General features: G+C 36.9%; 2 protein-coding genes across 19 annotated transcripts in view; one reads left to right on the forward strand and one right to left on the reverse strand.

Annotated features, from left to right (window-relative positions):
- LOC145804687 (rhomboid-like protein 15) overlaps nucleotides 1-11,633 on the forward strand; it is a 140,035-nt gene extending 128,402 nt beyond the window's left edge. The window contains exon 2 of the mRNA XM_082899471.1: nucleotides 11,153-11,633. The gene's annotated coding sequence lies outside the window, so the exon portion shown is untranslated. The remainder of the gene's footprint in view (nucleotides 1-11,152) is intronic.
- The window catches only part of LOC114264704 (myosin-11-like), a 55,424-nt gene that overhangs the window by 24,830 nt on the left and 7,592 nt on the right, over nucleotides 1-23,002 (reverse strand). For 15 of the 18 annotated variants that reach the window (XR_014346937.1, XR_014346932.1, XR_014346933.1 and 12 more), the window contains 20 exons: nucleotides 22,873-22,931; nucleotides 22,584-22,747; nucleotides 22,332-22,477; nucleotides 22,097-22,233; nucleotides 21,880-22,026; nucleotides 21,669-21,770; nucleotides 21,507-21,564; nucleotides 21,326-21,427; nucleotides 14,627-14,664; nucleotides 8,773-8,899; nucleotides 8,434-8,616; nucleotides 8,159-8,290; nucleotides 7,961-8,070; nucleotides 7,763-7,826; nucleotides 6,789-6,966; nucleotides 6,339-6,544; nucleotides 6,120-6,239; nucleotides 5,568-5,666; nucleotides 5,031-5,252; nucleotides 610-749 (listed from right to left, as the gene is read on the reverse strand). Coding sequence is in view for 10 of the 18 variants with exons in the window: in XM_082899453.1 (XP_082755579.1) it covers nucleotides 610-749; nucleotides 5,031-5,252; nucleotides 5,568-5,666; nucleotides 6,120-6,239; nucleotides 6,339-6,544; nucleotides 6,789-6,966; nucleotides 7,763-7,826; nucleotides 7,961-8,070; nucleotides 8,159-8,290; nucleotides 8,434-8,616; nucleotides 8,773-8,899; nucleotides 14,627-14,664; nucleotides 21,326-21,427; nucleotides 21,507-21,564; nucleotides 21,669-21,770; nucleotides 21,880-22,026; nucleotides 22,097-22,233; nucleotides 22,332-22,477; nucleotides 22,584-22,747; nucleotides 22,873-22,931 (2,534 nt within the window). In the remaining 8 variants the exon portion in view is untranslated. Of the gene's footprint in view, nucleotides 1-609; nucleotides 750-5,030; nucleotides 5,253-5,567; nucleotides 5,667-6,119; nucleotides 6,240-6,338; nucleotides 6,545-6,788; nucleotides 6,967-7,762; nucleotides 7,827-7,960; nucleotides 8,071-8,158; nucleotides 8,291-8,433; nucleotides 8,617-8,772; nucleotides 8,900-14,626; nucleotides 14,665-21,325; nucleotides 21,428-21,506; nucleotides 21,565-21,668; nucleotides 21,771-21,879; nucleotides 22,027-22,096; nucleotides 22,234-22,331; nucleotides 22,482-22,583; nucleotides 22,748-22,872; nucleotides 22,932-23,002 lie in introns of all 18 variants that reach the window. The other 3 variants (XM_082899460.1, XM_082899452.1, XM_082899459.1) reach the window with 3 other exon arrangements.

Genomic DNA, 23,002 nt, shown 5'->3' on the forward strand with positions numbered 1-23,002 from the left:
ATTCTTGATGCTGTGGTTATAAAATTTTACTTATCAAAAAAAAAAAAAAAAACCTACCAATATTCTTCGCCTCAAAGAATCAACTTGTGAACATTTATCCATTACCAATCCTTAATATCCTCCATAATCTACTCCAGTTCAACTGATGCACATTTGTTCTCGTTGTTCTTTCAGAAGAAACATCTATCTTCTATTTTCAGCCAAGACTTGTTACTTTAATTTGTTGTTCTTCCACTTGATACAACCCAGTAAAGAGTCATATTATACTCAGATACTTTAGTTGAGAACACTTGATCATCCAAATATTAGTGTAAGTTGCAAAATTTTTTGTTTCTTAAGCTTCACGAAATCTCAAGACTTCATAATTAAAAGGCAAAGGCAGACAACTCGTCACATTCACAAAAAGAAAATAATACCCGTTTAACCTCATTAAAGGTTGAATTCTTGTTGGTGGCCGACAAAAGACCCAATAAAGCAAATATTAATATCTTGTTGGTGACCAATGAAAAGACCTAATTAAGCTAACACTGAAGAATGGCATATCCAAATTCAGATCTATCAAAATCGTGAGTATATGATCAAACTTAAAAGGTTATGCTTTGATGCTACCTGTTCAACAATTCCTGAAGTTGATGAACCTTTTTTTCAGTTTCTTCTAACTTCTTTTGCTTCTCTTCACTAGCTTCTAAGGCTTCCGCACATTTCCTTTCAGAATCATCAGCTCGTTCTTTCTCCAAATGGAATGAAGCCTATACAACATAAACCATGGTAAAGATTAACTTAATAGAATGGGCAAAAGCTACACAGTGTTTTAGACAAATGAAAGAAAAAATATACACATATATACACAACATCAAGGAGAAGACACAAAATAGGTTAATCGAATAGCTATATGCCATGCGTTAATAAGCATATTATCTTCTTCGTCACAAGGCATCCATTGCAAACCAAAATGTTGACCCACCAAGTGACAAATCAATAGGAAGGACCCAATTGTCTAGACCAATGATTACAACAAGGTATGGGAGAGGTAGTAAGTGGGAAGCCCTGCCTTTCCGGAGAACCTTAATTGACCGTCAATCATGCCCATAATGCCCAGTGCACAAGACTACTGCTTACAACAAGGTATGACAGAGGTAGTAGGCAGGAAGCCTTCATTAGTGGAGGTAGTGACATCGTACAAACTATAGCTCAACTAAAATTATTCCAACAAAAGTTGAGAAATATAAAAAATGTGTAAGCAAGCAAGATGTGTAATTAAGAACTTGAATTCTCATCGTATAACCAGCAAATGAAAAGCCCACAAACAAATAATCCAAAGTTTAATTTGAAGAAAAACACACAATCATGTTATATTTTGAAATATAGTATAAAAGAAAAGTTACAAGACAATAGAATAATGTAAATTGGAAGGAAAAAGAAAAGAAATAAAAGGAAGGACCAATATGGAGGTTGCAATGCAATTGTCCATACCACTTGATCATAAGAAACAAAAAATATGATTGGATTAGGATAATCTAACTCCAACACATGCTACCAAAGAATAGAAGTGGAGTGAGGAAAAATAAGGAAGTTAAAGACAGGAACATGCGACAGGCCAACCATTCTCAAAACTTCTGAAAATCCCCTTTCTAAAATTTTAATTAGCTTTTTTCTAGAAAGGTTAATAGTAATAATAATACTGATAGAAGGCTCCAACAAGATGCCAATCATATACGCTAGAAGAAGAAACAAAATATCAGATTCTTCTTTACAACACCTCTTACTCTAAAAACTCTACCAAATCCAAAAGTCCAAAAATCAATTCAAGGATGGGCTAGTACACTTGAGAAGCAAACATGCAAGAGAGTCAAAATTATGTTCCCCAACATAAAATAAAAGAGGTCAACCCCACCAAAAGTCCTCCAATTACTTTTTCCCCAAATAATTCAAACAAAAAGGCATCAACAATTGAGCTATTCCCTTCTCTTCCCTAGTCTAGCCCCCTCCAACACTCCTAGAAACACCCACATCAACACAAATTAAGAATCATAACCTAAGGGTCTTGGCACCATAAGTGGATGAGGAGATGATTGACCGATTCCCCCATCTTGCTTACAAATGCAACAATAATTAATAAGAACTTGCCAACTCCTAATCAATCTATCAATGGTTCCGATTTTTCCATGCACCATAGTCCATGCAATTCTTCCTCCTCCCGATCATTCAACTCTCACGCAAAACACTTCTTTGCCATGGAGGCTCCTCCATCAATTACAATCCGGGAAAGTCACCTTGAGCTTCTCCTTATCACAGAAAAATTGACTCCAAAAACCTCACCGTTTCACCATTCTCAACAACTGACCTCGTTCAATCCCAAAAATCACTCCAACCTATTCAAATCCCTTTCCAAAGGCCTTTTCTTCTATGATGCAGAAACCTCCTTGAAATATTATGGTGCCGTTTGGTAACACTATGCAATTGAAGAAAATGCAAAAATTATATGTCCCGCATGTGCATCAATTTAGGACCCCAGTAGACTGTTATATAACTTTAAGTTTCAGATTTATCCAAATCCACAATTTTTGACTTCATTCCTAGTGGTTGGAAACTTGTACTCTTTCAAGTAGTCATGTGATAGACATTCAGCGACGGAATGAGCAACATGGAAAATGGATGAGAAATGAGCAACCTAACCACTTTAACTAAGGATTATGTGCTCATAGCCCACATCAGAATGCTAATGAAGCAGTAGGTGTCCCATTAGTTTTAAATAGGCCTTGTTCTTTCACTTGCACAGACACTCTTGTTATTGTTTCACATTCCTCAACTTTGCTTCAGATAGCTATCCTTTGCCAGCCATTGGTCTCATTCCTATAGGATGAGTACTCTACTGCACAAGTATGTAGATTAGAGGTACAAGGTTTGGAAAATTGGAGTCTTGTGCCAAAGCTCTAGCATGAGGTTAAGAATACGTGATGAGGGTTGTTGTCTTTGCATCTGTGGCTGTGTCACCAGGTTGCTTCAATGTATTCATAGTTGGACCACTTGTGAAGACAAATTTGAGCATGGAAATGCTGTCGCACAGTTGCCTGTTTGCACTTTCTCTACATCTCCGAAATGAAATTGGATTGTGTTGCTTGGGGGCTGTTAAAAATTGAGGACAAGTTTCTTTAAAGAGGTGTAGTACTGATGTTGTAGAATAAGTTTTGTAAGTGTCAAAATGAGTCTTGTGCCAAGTGTCATTAGTTCTTGTATTAGGTGTCCATATTACTTGTGTTGTTAGTGGCTTTAGTCTATAAATAGATGAGGTAAGGGTGTTTGTTTGTACTTACTTTTGATTAAAAGAATATACATTTTGATTGGAGTAGAACCTCTCTTTCTCTCTCTAACCCTTAGGGATTTACCCCTAATTGGGAATTTATTCTCTCTCTTGATTTTAGATTCTTGATAGCATTTAATTTGCATCAGAAGTCAAAGTTGCTCATGAGGGAAAAAATCTCACCTTTGGGGCTCACATCAAACCTAAAATGTTGCGTCTCAAGGGGCATAAACCTCACTGCCCATGTTCATCTTATATAAAAAATGGAAGCATGGGGAGAACTCAATAAAATTTAAAGTTTTAAAAACTTTTATTTCCAACAAGTTCCTCAAAGGGTCATCTTTTGCTATGTTAAAGGATGCAGGGGCTATGGCTTTACTTAAGCTACATGAATTCATGATCTTTCTTAAAGTAAGGTTTAGGGTTGGAATTATTCTAATTGGGTTTCTGTAAATTAGTTATCCGTGAACTGTTTAGATTATAGAGTTCTTATTAAAGTATAGCTGACACTATGAGATTGAACATTTTAGCCCAATTCCATATGACTCATTGCACCACCATACCTATCAAGCCAAATTAGAGAGTTTCATATGACCAGGAAATGGATCAGTGATGGCATTTTGAGCTAGCAAATACTATAGAAAAAGGTGAAGATCTTTGTTGATGTAGAGAAAGGAGCATCAAGGCACTGGTGCTTTCTCAAATTAGTCCACACTTGCTAAAGTACCCTCATTTCCCTAAATGAGGATTGAGTATCCTAGAATGAAAGCTCAATTAGGACATTTTTATTTTTTTATTTTTGATAAATAAAGCTCAATTAGGACAATTACAATCATTCTAATGATCCAAAGCCATAATGTTGATGAATAAACACTATTTTGTCACCATCCTAACCCTAAAATATGTGGTCTGTACATCTGGAAGCCCAAGTATAAAAAGAGCTTCACTTACACCTATTTCACCTGCAATTGCATGTTTGGTGCATAAAGAGTATAATTTGAGTATGTTTACACTTCCATAAGCAACCAGAGATTTTGTGCTGTTCACTCTTAAAAACTGAAAGACGCTTTTAATTTTCTCAAAATTTCTCCCTCAAATTCTTAGACTTTCTACTTACTCCCTCTTAAATGTCTTCAACAAATTCTTTTACCCTTTAGGCCCTATTTGTTTACCAGATATAAAGGTCGGATATGGGTGTGGGACCGGATATAACATGAGGTGGGTCCCATATGTTTTTTTGTCGCCCTATATCCCGTGTTTGGTTGCTCTGGATATAGGGAGTTCGGATAGTATATGATGCAAAAGGAGAGATATGCAATACCACCTCCCCCATGGTGTTGTATATTCTCCACCGTTAGATATAGCTCATCTTTAATCCAAAGGTCAAAAATAATCACTCTTCTCTTATCTCATCTATATCCCATCTTAACTAAACATAATATAAGTGACCCCACAGTATACATAATCCATCTCATATCCTACAACATATCATATCTCATCTTTATCCTTAGGTATTACATATCCTCCTAAAACTCTTATATCCAATCCGGACAATAAAACAAGGCCTTAGGTTCTTCAATTTGTTTGGTGTAGTATTTACTTCAGAGAAAACTTAGGGACTATATATAAATAAATGATGACACGCTTGAACGAGGTTTTGGTTATTTAGGCCAACCAACAAGAAAAGAAAAAATGAATGAAATGTGAAAAAAAACATAACCAGAAATACCTTCAAGTTTTCCACTTCAGTAGTCAGAGTCTCAATCTTTTCAGTATCTTGGACAAGCACAGGAGTTTCTCTGACAATAGAAGATACTTCTTCAATTGCCTTTTGTGCAGCCTCGCGTTCCTTTACAAGCAATGAATTTGTTTCATCAACTTTGTTTTGCATAGTTTGCAAGGAATTTTGCAACTTCGTTATCTCCTGCCCTTTTGCCTCTTCCAAATCAGTCTGTCCAGATCATTTTAAACCTCAGTTAGAGGCCATAAAAGCATGTAGCATGACTTCTATCAAATAGGAAATAAAATAATCATCAGAGGATTAGCTATTGCCAATGAAAGTCATTAAGCAATAAGCAGTGGAAGAAAACTTTAGTGCTTACTGCCATAGATTAGATAGATTTGGATTTCAACTCATTTTTTTGATAGGAGGCTTTGGAAGTCAGGTTAAATCCTCATCATAGAAAATCCACAGACCAAATTTTATATATCCTGCAGAAAATGTAAAGTACTTTGCACAACATATATAGATATGTATAGAAATTACCCTCAAACGTTTTTCCAACTGCATACGCCATGTGAGTTCTTCCACCTGTTTCTCAAGCTTATCCTTTGCTTCTTTCAGTGCACCTGTTTCTCTTGCAGCCTAAAAAATATTGCATATGCACACAAGGGATGTACAAATATAAGAGTATTGCTAGGGAAAATACAAGCTTCTAAATTGGTGTAGCAAAAAGTACCATGTACAGACTTTTATGCTCTATAATCAGGGGTGTGTATATGCGCACATTCACATGTAGGTATCTATTATTACGTGAAAATGTCATCAACAAAAAATATTATGTTTTCCATCTGAATTCCACATTTATCACATGGATGCTTTTCCAGTGCATTAAATGCTCATCATTGCCACTTCAAATGTCCCAAAGCAATTAAACATGCCCTCATGCTATAAGCAGCATTTAAGCCTAAACCATCTCTGATTACATCCAATTCTTACGACTAAATAGCTTGCAAACAAAACCCACAAGTTAAGGTAAGGATAAGGGGCATACATAACTTTTTACAACGTCAATAGCACGAGAATACCGATACCTACCATCTTTAGTTTTCGAAGCTCTTTTCTGCCGACTCTTCCCCGCCATCTGCATTGTGTAACAATGGATGCCCTTTTTAGTTTCTTGTAGTACAAAAAAGCTCTATGACCACGCCAATGGGCCTGCAAGTAAATTTTTTGAGGGGTAAAAGTCATACTTTGAAAACATAACATGCATCAATTTAAACCATTCAACCAATACACAAACAATAAATTAAAAACCTGAATAATAATTGCTGCCTTTGTCCGCCTTTTATATCTGAATTTATTACGGGCTGCCATTGCCCGCAAACCTGTCTGCAAGACAAGAACTGATAACTCGAGTCTGGTATAGGCTATTTTGGCTAAATGCCTACGCAAGCTTGTCTGAATTTTAAGAGCAGCTGCCTCCCTTTTCATGTTGTCAAATATTTTGCATGCAAGTCTTCCTAAAAGTCATAACCAAATTTCCAAAATGGTGAATTTATATATGATGAAGAAAAAGAAAAGAATGGGTAGTTAAGTCCTAGTGTGCAAGGACAGAAAAGAGAAAATAAATAAAAATGTGTATGAGGTAAAGATAAACATCCTTCCAATAAGTACATCAGCTGAAAAATAACAGAAGTGTACTTTCTAGAAAATGCAGTACTTCTAGGAAGGGAAAGTTTTCATACTTCAAATTTGCTGACACACCTCTCAATATAGATTGTATGGATACACTAGCTTCCCGCAAATCAATAAACCATTTGCGAGTAATATGAGTTCTAATCTGCCTTTGAATAGTCTTGGCAGCTTTGTTAAGTTTTTCCGCTCTCCGCGCATCTAGCTCAGCCATCTGACCAGCTCTTAAAAAAACCTTTGTTTTTCCTATCTGCAAAAGCATTTATATACCCCATTAAATAGAAGAGGTATCTAGGAAGCTCAAATTATAAACCAATATGTGCCATAATATTCACACCATTATTTTAACTATATGAAGCAACCTAACGAGAGAGAATTATAAAGCAATACATTTCAACCCCTTTCACCTGCTTGCCCCGCCTGCCCACCTGAGTGCGGGAACACAAGGCACAAGCATGAAAGTATCTATTTCCTTCTTAAAAAATAAAAAATAAAAAATTATCTATTATTTTTATATTATTTATTTTTGACAGATGAACATATATTTAAATATTTCAAGGAGCATTACAGCACAGAGAACATAAAGCCATTATTAAAATCTGGTCCAAATTAAATAACATGAAGATCGCCTGTATCTACCAGAACAAACTGAACATAACTCCATGAAGGAACATGGTTCAGTTCTCAAATAAGTACAATAAAAAGGAAACACAGTATGCATAGTTATAATAAAAGAAGCATGGTTAATTGCTTCCAATCAAACAAGGAAAATACAAATTAAGAAGCTTAAAAATAGTCACATCAAATAAAGGCTCATAAGGTACACACAAACGCAAGAGGCAAACTTCGGATTAAAGCTTAAGTCATGAGACCAACAAGGATACCTCGTGAATTTTAAAGTCCAAGGCGTTTCAACCAATTCAAGAGTCTCAAAAAAGCCTTTACTACCTCAACTTCAAGCATGCATTAGTGTCAACTTAGGAGTTTCGCAAGGCCCAGTTAAGGAACAACCAGTTTCTCAACATGCAAATGAGACTTTGTATTACCTGAGACCCCATGAGTTGCATCTTGTCCAAAATCCTTTGGCAAACAACCTTTTCATCAACACTGCTAATACATACAACAAATGTAAAAATCTAACCATGTTAAATAAGCAGCAGCTGGAGCTTCCAAGTGGACCAAGCCCAAAAAAAGGTTAAATAAAAAACTAGAGTGTCTCAACTCAGTTTGGGACATAGACTTACTTCCCTTCCAAAGCCTCGGGAGCAAGGAGGCCAAATCGATTCAGAAATTCAAAAAATGTCTTGCGGGTTGGGTATCCAGCACAACTGATTCTTATTGCCTCTAGAACACCCTATATTGACAAAATGAGCATGAAATACATGATTTTTACAATATAAACATAAATAAAGTACCATACCAAATTTCCAAATTGTACTCACACCACAACGTAGTTGTTGCATGATATTGACATTCTCAAAGACAGCAGGTTTAAGAAGATTATTTGGCTTCACACATCTAATGTAGTGGGGCTCTGTAGAACTCAGTGTTTCCATTAGTTGTTGCAGTTGTAGCTGCATGAATTAAATTAGAACATCAGTGTTCAACATCTTGCGATAAGAAGGATGTTAAATTCTTGGTGAGGCAGATTTTGATTAAGAATGCCTTTCAATAACCAATTTATTAACAGTAAGCATGATGATAGAAACTAAGATACCTTAAAACGAGAACCAATAGACGAGAACTTAGAAGACTTGGATGAAGATTTGGTAGTGTCCTCCTGAAGTCGAGGGAAAAGGCCTGCTACAAAAGAACATTTGGAAGCACTCAACAAATCTTGATATTCGGGAACGACATAGTCTTTGTTTTTGTCTAGAAACTGATCAGATTGATAAAGAACCTGAAGAGAAAGAATAAAAAAAACTTTAACACAACAGCAACGGCAACCTACGTTTTTTTTTTTTTTTGGGGGGGGGGGGGGGCCTTAGTAGCAGCAACCCATAATAAACACACTTCATTGTACTACCCAAAAAAAGATAACAGGAATCTAACTCACCTCGCCAGCATAATGAGCAATGGTGAAATCTGTACGAGACAATTTTGGCTTGATAAAGCGTTTATGAACCTTGAATGTCTGATAAAGCTTTTGTGCAAATGTTTCATGAGTCGACTTCGGAAACATGCTGAAAACAGGAAAAGCCCATATAAGCAGATGAAAATGTCAATTAAGCATTGATAAACAAGAAGCATATAATCAACCTATGCACACACAAGCGCACACACCACATATATGTATATGTATGAATACATACATACATACAAATATTAATCAAATAAACTAAGAAGTACAAAAGAAATAGAAACCACTGGGTATAAAATTTACTATATTGGTAAAGATGGACACAGAAATGGTGTAGGAATAATTATAGCTAAACATCTCAAAGATAAGGTAGTAACCTAAGAAGCACGGACACGGATACGGATGCAAACACAGAACACGACGATTTCAAAAAAATGGGGACACGACAATAAAATATGTTTTCATATATTTTTATTTGCTATCTAGATTAATATTACATCTACAAACAATCAATATTAACAAAATCTAACTCTAGTTCTAATTTTTTTTTCTTTTTAAAAAGCACTTTTAAATTAACGCTTGCAATTTATATATTTTTTTATGGATGATCTATTAAGTGTTTACATCTAAGAAAAAAACATTCAACATTCAACATTCATTAAAAGCATTGAATAAAATGGGAGAAAAGACAGTTTGGTGTGTCCCTAGTGTATTCTCAAAGTGTCCCCGGAAAATAAATTAATTAAATAAGGAGACACGCCATGTGGTGTGTCCCATACATGCCCCTGAAGTGTCCGCGTGTCCACGAATTGTCCGCGTGTCCAACACGGATACGGTACTTGTTTTGAAGTGTCAGTACTTCATAGGTAGTAACAGTCACAATTATAGGAGATAAAATAATGCTAATTAAGCTTGTAAATGGATAAAAGATAATTAATGTGATTAGTGTCTATCCTTATTGCATATGTTGATGATATAATGGAATTGGAAATAATATGGAATAAGTGTGTTGACTTAAGACAACTAGCCCAAGAATTTGAGATTAAAGACTTGGTGCCATTGAAGTATTTTATTGGGATTGAAGTAGCTAGATCTAATAAGGGTATCTTCATTTCTCAACGAAAGTACGTTCTTAATCTTTTTTAGGAGACAGGCATGATAGGCTGTAGATTGACAGATTCACCTATGGAGGCTAATCACAAATGTAGTAGCGATGATGAAGAATCTGTAGACAAGGAGAGGTACCAGAGACTTGTTGGGAGATTGATTTATTTATTCCATATCAGAACAGATATTGCATATGATGTGGGGTTATTAGTCAGTTCATGCATAACCCGCGTGCAATACATCTTGATGTAGCTTATCAGATTTTGAGATATCTTAAGTCAGCCCCAGGAAAAGGTATACTGTTTTCCAACCATGGTCATTTGAGATTGGAAACATTTATTGATGCAAACTGGGTAGGCTCAATTGATGATAGGAGGTCTACATTTGGGTATTGTACCTTCTTGGGAGGTAATTTGGCTACATAGAGAAGTAAGAAGCACGTTGTGATTGCTAGATCTAGCGCAGAGGCAAAGTATAGCTATGGCACATGGTATCTGTGAACTTATGTGACTCCAACTATTGTTGCAAGTTTTGGGGTTTCTTGAAGTTAGTCCTATGAAATCGCATTGTGATAGTAAAGATGATATTAATATTGTCAATAATCCAGTACAACATCATAGAACATCACATTGAGATCAACAAACCTAAAAGCCCTTCTTTCTAAGTTAAGAATATTCTCATTCTTAGCTCATTCTCACTGTTGGAAAAAGCCAAAGAGGAAGAAGAGCCTTACCTGCCTTCCAGCCCAACCTTGTCTTCCTCATCAAGATTCGAGTTTTCTATTACTAAGTAGCATTTCTGGTATTCAATCATAGAATCGATTCCGATCAAGCTGAAAAGGCCCTTTTTATGTTATTAGTAAAGTGTTGACGAGCAAGAGAGGGCCTTATCTATAAGTATTAAAGAAAAGTTGAACAAGGGCTTGATTTGTTTGCCTTTTGTGAAATCTGAAGATCAACTAGCTGATGTGTTCACAATAGGGCTTAGTAGTAAAGTTTTCCATCCCATTGTGTGCAAGTTGGGCATGAGAAATATCTATACACCAACTTTAGAGGAAATGTTACGTTACATTATATTATCCCCCATGGGTATTTGTAAGAAAAATTGATATAGAGAGAAATTGTATGTATTATGATTGATGTTATTGATATATATTACAATGATTCATGATTCCTATATATAGAAGAGGGTGAGTGTGTAGTAGGTAAGGAGTAGGTGAAGTGGAGGTGGTAGTGGTGTAGTGGGTTAGGTTTAGTGGAGTAGGTGAGGTGGTAGTGGTGTAGTGGGTTAGGTTTAGTGGAGTAGGTTTAAGTGGGTGAAGTAGGTGGAGAGTAGGTGGATTTTAACAGCCCCCCGCAAACTCAAGGGGGATAGGAACTAACCAACTTGAGTTTGGAGAGAGTAACAAAACAAGAAAATACATAAAAATAAAAGAGGATAAGAGACACTGTATGGTCGTGTCAGACCATTGGTGAAGACACTGGATGGTGGTGTCATAACGTTGTAGAGGACACTGTATGGGGGTGTCATAACCATGTAGAGGACACTGTATGGTGGTGTCATAACGGTGTAGAGGACACTGGATGGCGGTGTCAGACCGATGTAGAAGACAGTTTATGGGGTCATGTCGGACCGTTGTAGCAGACACTGTGTGGTTGTGTCAGACCGATGTAGAAGACAGTTTATGGGGTCATGTCGGACCGATGTAGAAGACAGTTTACGGGGTCATGTCGGACCGTTGTAACAGACACTGTTGTGACAGTTGTTGTGACAGTTTACGGAGTCTTGCTGGACCCTTGTAGAAACTAACCGAAATCAATGTCGGGACAGTTTACAGAGTCTTGTCGGACCCTTTGAAGGAGCGAACCAGAATCAATGTCGGGACAGTTTACTGAGTCTTGTCGGACCCTTGAAGGAGCTAACCGGAATCAATGTCGGGACAGTTTACAGAGTCTTGTCGGACCCCTGAAGGAGCTAACCGGAATTAGTGTCGGGACAGTTTACAGAGTCTTGTCGGACCCTTAAAAAGTCGCACCCTCAAAAGGTGTGCCCAATCTTTCAAAAGGCGTGCCATCAAAAGGCGTGCCCAATCCATAAAAAGGCGTGCCAGATATGAGGGCGAGGCACGTGAGTGCCTTGGCTGGCGCGCCCGTTTGTCGTCTGGCGTCAAGTGGCGCGCGATACGCGTGGCTGCCTCGGCTATTTAACCAAGACGGAGGCTGAGGTTGAGGCAGAAGCTGAGACAGAAAAACTGAGAGAAACCTCTGAAAAATTCTTCCGTTGCTGAGAGAGAAACTCTGTAATACGCTGTAACACTCTGTTGCCCAGAAAATGGCTTCGTCTTCCCGTGGGCTGCTCACTCTCTTTCCCGACCTCAATGAGTCAACAAGAGAGAGAACTGGTGCGGTGGCCAGTGAACCTCAACCAAACACCTCTGTGTTTGCTCCGTTGAACTTTCCGATGCGGTCGGTGGAGCAAAAAATGGCGGTGCAAACTGATATTGAGGCCAATCAGTATACTCTGAAGTCATGTGTGGAAACCATGACTGCGGTCACAAACTTGTCGCACCGGCTGCAGAGCAGGACAAATGAGGTGCAACAGTTAAATTCCCAGCTGGCTCTGCTCCAACGCATGTATAAGGATGCGCGAGCAGAGATAAGTGTGCTAAAGGCAGAAAACAAGGAGCTGAAGCGGAAGGCCACCGTTATGTTCCGATTTGGAGGTCCGCCATTTGCTGCAGTGGAGGAGCAGGGAGTAGTGATCGTGCCCAGTGGAGTGGGAAACACGGAGGCCGGACTGGCACGGGACACCCAAGATAAAAGTAAGAAGAAGAGACCTGCTGTAGAGTAGAGAAGGGAAAAGAAAAATCCCGCCTGTGGGTGGTTTTGGTTGGTTTGGTTTGTTTGTTTGTTTGTTTGGCTTTTTTTTTTTTTTTTTTTTTGGTGTAAAATGGGGATCGGGGTTGATCCCTGAAATGAATAAAATATGGTTTGGTGTGCAAAGCTATATTTTTTTTTTTTTTTTTTTTGATTGTGAAAAAGAGGACACAAAAAAAATAAGATAAATAAATAAAAATTCTATGTTGTGGTGAGGAAGTCCGTGAGGGAGGTGCAAAAGGTGATTAAAAGAAATAAATAAAGAAAGAGTGTGATGATGGATATGGGTATAGATGTAATAAAGGAATGAAAAGAAAGAAATAAATAAAGAAAGAAAAGAAGAAAAGAAAATGGGTTTGTGCAAAAGTAGACAGAGTCGGTGCAATATATTATAATAAACATAAATATATATAGATATATATTAAAATAAAAGAAAGTTGAGTGGGTTGATTAAAAAAAAAAGGATTGTGTGTTTGAAAATGAAAAATAAAGAAAAGAAAAGAAAGGGGATCATGTGGTGAAAGAAAAAGGAGCTGTGGGTTTGAAAAAGTAAAGGGAGAGAGAGGAATTTCGATGCAAGTTTTCTGACTCTTCTCAAAAACAACACAGCAGTTCCACCCACCTTATTTCACACTTTTCTTTTATATATATATATATATACTAAAATAATGGACCATCAAACCAAAACCAGAGGTGAAGGCAAAGCCTGTTGTTGAGGAGGTGAAAGATGAAACTACTGAAGCTACAGATGCACCGGCTGATCCTGCCCCAGCAGAACAGGCTCTAGAGGTGAAGACAGAGGCAGCTGAAGCAACGGATGTTGTAACAATGGTGACGATCAAAGCCGTCAAAGCTCGCCAGATCTTCGACAGCCGTGGAAATCCAACCGTCGAAGTTGATGTCATTGTAATGATGGACCTTTTGCTAGGGCTGCTGTTCCTAGTGGTGCTTCCACAGGTGTTTACGAAGCTTTGGAATTGAGAGATGGGGGTTCAGATTATCTCGGAAAAGGTGTCCTCAAGGCTGTGAATAATGTGAATTCAATCATCGGACCTGCATTGATTGGCAAGGAACCAACAGAACAGACCAAAATCGACAACTTCATGGTGCAAGAACTCGATGGGACAGTTAATGAATGGGGCTGGTGCAAATGCTATATTGGCAGTTTCACTTGCTGTATGTAAAGCAGGAGCTATGAAGTGTTGTTGAAGAATCTGCCATGAAAGAAGAAATCGAGGAAATTTGGGTTTGTCCGGCGAGCGGCCAAGGCGAGATTGCCGCCCGCCGGTGAAACGAAATTACTAGGTTCTTAACCTTGCTCTGATACCATGTAAGAAAAATTGATATAGAGAGAAATTGTATGTATTATGATTGATGTTATTGATATATATTACAATGATTCATGATTTCTATATTTAGAAGAGGGTGAGTGTGTAGTAGGTAAGGAGTAGGTGAAGTGGAGGTGGTAGTGGTGTAGTGGGTTAGGTTTAGTGGAGTAGGTGAGGTGGTAGTGGTGTAGTGGGTTAGGTTTAGTGGAGTAGGTTTAAGTGGGTGAAGTAGGTAGAGAGTAGGTGGATTTTAACAGTATTTTTGTATTTTCAACACTATTAGTATAAATATAACAGAATGAGGGAGAAGCCCTAAGTTGCTCTCTCTATTCCATTGCTCAAAATCAGTTGTAACTCTTCTGTCATCGTTCTTCATCTTCTTCTCATAATCTGACACAATGTGGCGACATAGACATGCCACCCTACGAGGCATGTGTATACTTCCTGGCATACTAACAAACAGACAGCATATTATACATTCATGCATATGAATATATAGATGAGAAAATTTTATCTTACCAGGCTTCATCAAGTAAAGCAACAATCCCTCCAGGTTTCTGCAAAAACAATATAAATAGAATAAAGTTATATCAAAGATTGATGTACTGTTTGATTCATAATGAGTTTACCATTAATTCATTTTTTTGGTTTTTTCTCTCTGATATATCAATAATCTCAAGCTATTCAAGGATGTCACAAGCATTCTGAAATTTATATAGACAACTTAAAAGAACACACTTAAATCACAATGATGAAACTACTATTGCACAACTAAAAGGGAAATGTATAAAGAAAAGAATGAATTATAATTCTAACGCTACCTCAGTTACTAAACTTACGTCACCCACTAAACCTAACCCACTACACCACTACCACCTCACCTACTCCACTAAACCTAACCCACTACACCACTACCACCTCACCTACTCCACTAAACCCACTACACCACTACCACCTCCACTTCACCTACTCCACCTACCACCTACTACCACCTACTCTTCTATATATAGGAATCATTGTAGTATTCAATAATTCAACAATTACAAACATCAATCAATAATACAATTCTCTTTTTCTCTTTATACATTAAATTTCTACATGGTATCAGAGCAAGGTTAAGCACTTAGTATTTTTCGCTTCACCGGCGGGCGGCAACCTCGCCTTGGCCGTCCGCCGGACCTCAACCTAATCTGCTAAAATTTTTCTACACATACCTTGAAATTTCCTTTCTGAGTGCACTACTGTTCAGTCGCCGGAGACCACCACCGCTTGCACGTCGATGTCCCTTTGCCAAAGCTCCGTCGCGACACCGGCCTTCCTTGCGTCTGGTTTCAATCCCCTGCTATTCCAAGCCACAAAATAGGGCACGACTTTTGAGGGCTCGATATCTATATCCATGTATATCTTTTGGGCAGTCTATATACACACTCATACAGTGTCTTCTACACCGGTAACATGGTACAAGGGCCCAACCCTTCTTGATGCCCTCGACATGATTACAGAGCCCAAGAGGCCATCAGACAAGCCTCTTCGTCTCCCACTTCAGGATGTCTACAAGATTGGCGGTATTGGTAATTTGGCCCACTTTTTTGATCAACACCAGCATATAGTTTCAAAGAGATAACTATATTATATAATTTTTTCTATTTTAAAATATTTTTCCACCGTCCAAACCTTTTTTTTATCTTATATATATAAAAAATTGGATGGAACTCACGTGGGTGCTACTTTTTCTTTTTCTTCTTTCCACAGCCCAACTTTTCCTTGAACCTCAATTTTTTATTATTAAAAATAAAAAAAATAAAAAATAAAAAATAAAAAAAAAAATTCATTCCATCTAATTTTTCTGCTCAGTCTTGTACCTTCAAGCCATTCGGATTTGCACAATACACTCATTTTATTTCTATCGGGATTTCGCCCTGATCACAATTTTACACCAAAAAAAAAAAAAAAAAAAAAAACAACAACAACAACAAAAAAAAACCCAAACACCCACATCCACAGGCGGGATTTTTCTTCTCTACTCTGCCGCCGGTCTCTTCTTCTTGCCTCCGTCCTGAGCGGCCCTTGCCGGTGCTGCCTCCGTGTTTTCCACGCCGCCCAGCACGTTCACTCCCCCATACTCCTCCACTGCAGCATATGGCGAACCTCCAAATCGGAACATCACGGTGGCCTTCCGCTTCAGCTCCTTATTTTCCGCCTTTAGCACACTTATCTCTGCTCGCGCATCCTTATACATGCGCTGGAGCAGAGCCAGTTGGGCGTTTAACTGCTGCACCTCATTTGTCCTACTCTGCAGCCGGTGCGACAAGTTTGTGACCGCAGTCATGGTTTCCACACATGACTTCAATGTATACTGATTGGCCTCAATATCCGTTTGCACTGCCATTTTTTGCTCCACCGACCGCATCGGAAAGTTCAACGGAGCAAAACCAGAGGTGTTTGGTTGAGGTTCACGGGCCACCGCACCTGTTATCTCTCCTGTTGACTCGTTGAGGTCGGGAAAGAGAGTGAGCAGACCACGGGAAGATGAGGCCATGTTCTGGGTAGCTGAACGGGAAGAAGATGCCATGTTTTTTGGGTTGCTGAGTGTTTCCGAGAAGGGTTGGATACAGAGTATTTACAGATTGTTTCAGAATGACAAGTTCAGAGGTTTCAGTCTGGTTTGGTTTCCTCCGCCTCCGCATTGGTTTATATTGACACTGACGACGCGGCCAACACGCCGCTCTGTCGCTCACGTGCCTCGCCGCGTCTCCGGCTCACCTTTTGATGGCTCGACGCTTTCTGTCGGGCACGACTTTTGATGAAGTGGGCGCGCCTTTTGAGGGCGCAACTTTTGATGGCACGCCTTTTTATGGATTGGGCACGCCTTTTGATGACATGCCTTTTTGAAAAATTAGGCACACCTTTTGAGGGTGCGACTTTTTAAGGGTCCGACAAGACTCTGTAAACTGTCCCGACATTGATTCCGGTTAGCTCCTTCATGGGTCCGACAAGACTCTGTAAACTGTCCCGACATTGATTCCGGTTAGTTTCTACAAGGGTCCAGCAAGACTTCATAAACTGTCTTCTACAACGGTCCGACATGACCCCATAAACTGTCTTCTACATCGGTCCGACACGAGCCAGTGTCTTCTACATCGGTCTTCTACAAAGGTCTGACACGACCATACAGTGTCTCCTATCCTCTTTTATTTTTTATGTATTTTCTTGTTTTGTTACTCTCTCCAAACTCAAGTTGGTTAGTTCCTATCCCCCTTGAGTTTGCGGGGGGCTGTTAAAACCTATCACCTACTTCACCCACTAAACCTAACCCACTACACCACTACCACCTCACCTACTCCACTAAACCTAACCCACTACACCACTACCACCTCACCTACTCCACTAAACCCACTACACCACTACCACCTCCACTTCACCTACTCCACCTACCACCTACTACCACCTACTCTTCTATATATAGGAATCATTGTAGCATTCAATAATTCAACAATTACAAACATCAATCAATAATACAATTCTCTTTTTCTCTTTATACATTAAATTTCTACAAAATATATACATAATTTTTTGTATTTTTTAAACTTTAACATTATTTTTTTCTGTAAAAAAAAAAAAAAAAAAAAAAAATAGAAGAACAAGAAGAAGAAGAAGAAAGAAAGAAAGAAAAACCTATAGTTTGGACCATAAATTGTACATAAGTAATGCAGTATACACAATCAGTACAAACATGACTAAGCAAAATAGGACAAAGAAAAACATTAAACAAATGTACAATAGCTGAACATGATTCTTCATATGAAATCAACTATTGTCAGGAATTTTACTATAGCTTGCTAACAAGAGCTAACTAAAAACTGGCAGGGTATAAATTCCAAGAAAATGTCTACCTCCGGACAATATCCATACAGAAGAATAAAATCCTCAAGCAACGAATAAGTAACATGACTATATTAGCAAAAGGATTAAAATCTAAAAACAAGGCACTCTGCAGTACACATTTTCCAAGTTCCATCCCATGCTTTTGCTTGCAATCCTAGTGCAAGGATTATCTAACCACTAAATCTCATAGCATTATCAAATTCCCAATGATGCTAACAGAGACATCTATGCATTTATTGAAGACTAAAGACTAAAATTTATTTTTCTTGTGCAAAATACATTCTCTTTCTTCTAAGTGTTTCTCTCAAAACTGTCAACCACTTTCTCATTCTTCCAGGCATCTCTCTTTATTCTTCTCTCATTCTCTCGTCACTCTCTATTCTATCAGAGACTCAACCCTAACCCCAATGATCTCCCATAGTTCAAAAGCCCCAGTGTCCAAAAGTCCCCCTCTTACGATCTGATCACCCAAAGGAAAAAAACCCTGTTTCACAGCATCACGGCGTCAACGATCTTCAAGCTTCAACAATGGTGGATTACCGGCTTTCGAAAGATGATGGCAATGACGGCGGCGATGCGCAGCAAACTATCATGATGGCGAAATTGTGGATTGTTGGTTGCAGCAATGATTTGATTGATCTGGGTTTCGTTTTTAAGTTTTGGTTTTATTAATTATTGATCTTTAAGTTTAGTTTTTTTATTTTTTTTATTTTTATTTTTTAAGTTTAGTTTGGTTTTAAGGGTTTTGTTTTTTAGTATATCAGAAATCCTGTTTCTATATAAGCCATTTTGTTTCTTCTTCATCATTGAATCTGTTGAACCCTTCTATTAAATCCGTAATTGCTTTCATGAATATTTTGATATCTGTCTTTTGTAATTTTGAAACTGTCTGAATCTGACCAACAAACCGAAAAAGATGAACAGACAGTTTTGAACTAGCATGCGGTCAGAATCAGTCAATCATATGCTCAACCCGAACAGCTTCGATTGGATGGTGGGTTTGAGGCAAACCTAACTCGACCCGACCCGTGAACACCCCTAACCTGATTATCTATTAATTAGCCTTCCATGAAAGTTAAGAAACAGAGTAATGATCTGAAATCGATTACAGAATTGCGCGACCCGTGAACACCCCTAACCTGATTATCTATTAATTAGCCTTCCATGAAAGTTAAGAAACAGAGTAATGATCTGAAATCGATTACAGAATTGCGCGCGGGGGGGGGGGGGGGGGGGGGGGGGGGGGGGGGGAAGGGGGTGTGCTCATCTTAAAATGCTAAGCAACTAAAACAGTTTTAGGTTATAAGCTTCTTAAGGGTTGGTTTGGAAAGTTACTTTTTTTAGAGTCTTTTTGGCTAAGATATGAGAAAAAAAAATTGAAGGCTCCGTTTGGCACAACTCTCAAATTATAGTTTCACCTATTGATTTGAGTGTGCTATTTGTTTTGAGTTTTCAAATCATAATTCAACACCCATTTCTCAAAACTCAATTCAAAACATAATCATTACTTTTCAAAACTCATAACCAAACACATAATTCAAAACTCTTTTCAAAACTCAATTCAAATCAATATTTTAATATTTTAATTTTTTAAATATTTAAATATTTTAAAAATATTTTAATTTTGTTAAGATTTTATATATTTTAATATTTAAATATGTTACGATTTTTTAAATTTTTTAATTTTTTGAATATTTTAATTTCAAAATATTATGATTTTAATTTTTTAAATTTTAAAATATTTTATAAAAATAAATTCAAACTCTATTTTATCAAAATATTTTTAAATATTTTAATTTTTTTTGTTATGTACTTGGTTACGATGTGAGTGTAGAGTTGTGAAAGTAGTATGGAGTTTTGAGTTATATGTTTGGTTATGAGTTTTAAAAATAATTTCTTAATTGAATTTTGTTTTATGTATTTCGTTACGATTTGAGTATAGAGTTGTTTTTAAATTTAAAATATTAACATTTTAAATTATTTAAATTTTTACGATTTAAATTTTTTAAATATTTATTTTAATTTTTTACTTATTAAATTTTTTAGATTATTTAAATTATTTAAATATTTATGATTTAAATTTTTTGAATATTTATTTTGAAAAAAAAATTATTTCCTTTGTAGTATTTTCAATTAAAAAATTGATTAATGTTATTTTCTGTTAATAATAAAAAATTTTATTTAAATTTTAAAAAAAGTTTGGTTATGAGTGTTGATCAGAATTTTCAATAGTGTGAAAGTAGTGTGTTTTGTTATGAGTTATAACAATTTGAATTAAGTTTTGAAAACTCTTTCCAAAACTCATAACCAAACAAATTTTCTTATTTCACATGTCAGATCAAACTTTCAAAACTCAATTTCACACTCAATTCAAAACTCAATTCAACACTCTATTCAAAAATCATAAACAAACAAATTTTCTACACTCAAATCATAATTCCACGGCTCACAAACTCAAAATACAACTCATACTCTCAAATCATATTTACAAAACTCTACCAAACGCAACCGAAGTGTTTGGGAATGATTTTTTGGCTTTTTATAGAAAAAACGTGCAAAAAGAAAAGAGAATAGGAAAGAATCTTTGACTTTTGGGCTTTTTTATTGGCTTTTTAGCTAAATTAGCCTATTGCCAAACGAAGCCTAAAATTAATTATGCATTTCTTGGTCAGTGACTTGGTAGAAAAAACCAGAAGGAGAACAGCACATCATGTTGCAAAACTACTTGCCATACTTCATTTCATAAAAGTGCCGCCACAACAGTTTGGGATCAAATCATCTTATGATATTCAAGCATCTAGCAATGGTTTTTAACTGCAAGAAGAATGGATTTTAATATTTTTTGGGAGGGCTTTACATATGGTTACTAGCACACCCGTTGTAGTGTAGAGGAGGCTCATGCTCCTAAGAAGCTCCCTTTGTTAGACAAGCAATTTACTCTTTCACTAGCAAAATGCATGCCCTTGTTTAGTGACAAATAACAAATATTGGCACATGTATCACTAAAAAAATCCAGATTTCAACATTTTTCTACATACAAATATATTTTATGTTGCCTACCAATTAGATGAAGAATAGACCCCTTAGCCAAGTTGTCTTCAAGTATGCTTGTATCTCTGGAAACACTAGAACTGGATGGAAACCTCACTAAGTACTTTCATATTAGCAGGAAGTAAATACCCCATCAAGCTAAAGTTCCCTGCTTATAAGCTAGGCCCAAAGTATGCAAGATTACCAAAGAATAAATATAGCCAAAAAAACACAAGTACATGCAATCACTAAATGACAAAAAAAAATATATATATATATATATACTAGATTAAAGAGGTGAACCTTTTCAATAAGATCCAGGACATCTTGATTGTCAACAAATTCTATATAGCTCCAGTCGATCTCCTCTTTTGTGTACTCTTCTTGCTCCATCTTGAACACATGCTGAACGATACAACAATGCTTTGAGTGTAAGTCAAGGATGTGAATTACAAGATGTTATTAAATATGATGAACATTATACCTGGTTGAAATGTTGCTGCAGCTTCTCATTTGTGAAATTAATACAAAATTGCTCAAAACTGCACCCATGATCATATTAAATCTTGAGTCAAAATAACTGAGTCACCAAAGTAGTAGCTAATTTTATCACTGCATCATACTTCTCCAATTATCAATCATATACCTATTAGTCTTAAAGCTTTCAAAACCATAGATGTCAAGGACCCCAATCAAGGATTTCGAGTTAGGATCTTGTCCAATTGAAACATTAATTGTATCAACTAACCTGTATATCACAAAAATCAGTCAGCTTTAGCATCACACGCTTAGTTAAAACAAAATCCAGAGACATAATCATGAAAGTGAAAACAATAATCCAAACTCCCATATCTTACCAGTCAAACAAACGGGAATATATTGTCTTAGCTAAACCATCCCTGCTAACTGTTGCCTGAACAGGATCAAGACTTCTCTTGATAACTTCTTCTGGGGTGATCATTACACGCTTTAGCAGTGCATCTTCCAATGCACCAAGATCACACCTGAAATAAGGATTAAATTAACTTATACAGATATCAACCATAAAAACAAAAATATCAAGGCTAGTCTCACATGAGAAGGTCTGCTGCCGTTTGAAGATGGAATTTGGATTTGTCATCTTTTAAAACAGAAGAATCAATTTCTTTCCCCTTAGTAAATTCAACATTACCAAGATGAAGAATTGCAGCCACAACTCTGAAAATTGCATCCTGACAGAAACAGAGAAGTTTTTCCAATTTTACTCTATGGAGTTATTAAAAAAAATGTGGAAATATGGCAAACACATTTTTGGATACAAAGGCTATACTTGATCTTTCTGACTGATTCCAACAATATCCATAGCTCTCCTAGTGGCAAGATAATCATGAGCATCACTTATACCAACGAGGTCATAGCAATTTGATTGGTTAAGATAGTGAAATGATTTAGGATCTCCCAACTTGTATTTCGCAACTTCCTGTGAGATTTGAAGACTATTAAAAATAATGTTTTTTGACTATAAATTTAAAAGTTTTTCATCAAAGGGATGAACAATATGAAAGAAGATACAGTGAAAAACCTGCCTCTGGTGGTGCTGCACAAAGAAGGTAAAAACAATGATAATTCCGTTCTGGGTCTGAAATTTGACAGACACGAGATCTCTCAAGAAGATAAGTTCTAATGGCTGCTCCTGAAATTCTTCCATGCTTATCAAATTGAATCTCGACAAATTTACCAAAACGGCTGTTCCAATAAATATGATTACATGATCAATCAATAAGAAAACGCCAACAAATTCTGGAAAATGCATTGTGCTTATGTACGTGAAATAATTAGAGAAGGTTCACAGAATGACTGAAACATCTCACCTGGAATTGTTATTTCGAACAGTTTTTGCATTGCCGAATGCTTCAAGAACTGGATTTGACTGCATTTAGTTGATAAAACATGAGCTTCAGATAGGCAAAGGTTAGAAAGCTAAATAGAATAAATCCTAAA

This window comes from Camellia sinensis, chromosome 12 (genome assembly GCF_055761805.1).
Source record: "Camellia sinensis isolate YWXY chromosome 12, ASM5576180v1, whole genome shotgun sequence".
Classification (NCBI taxonomy): Eukaryota; Viridiplantae; Streptophyta; class Magnoliopsida; order Ericales; family Theaceae; genus Camellia; species Camellia sinensis.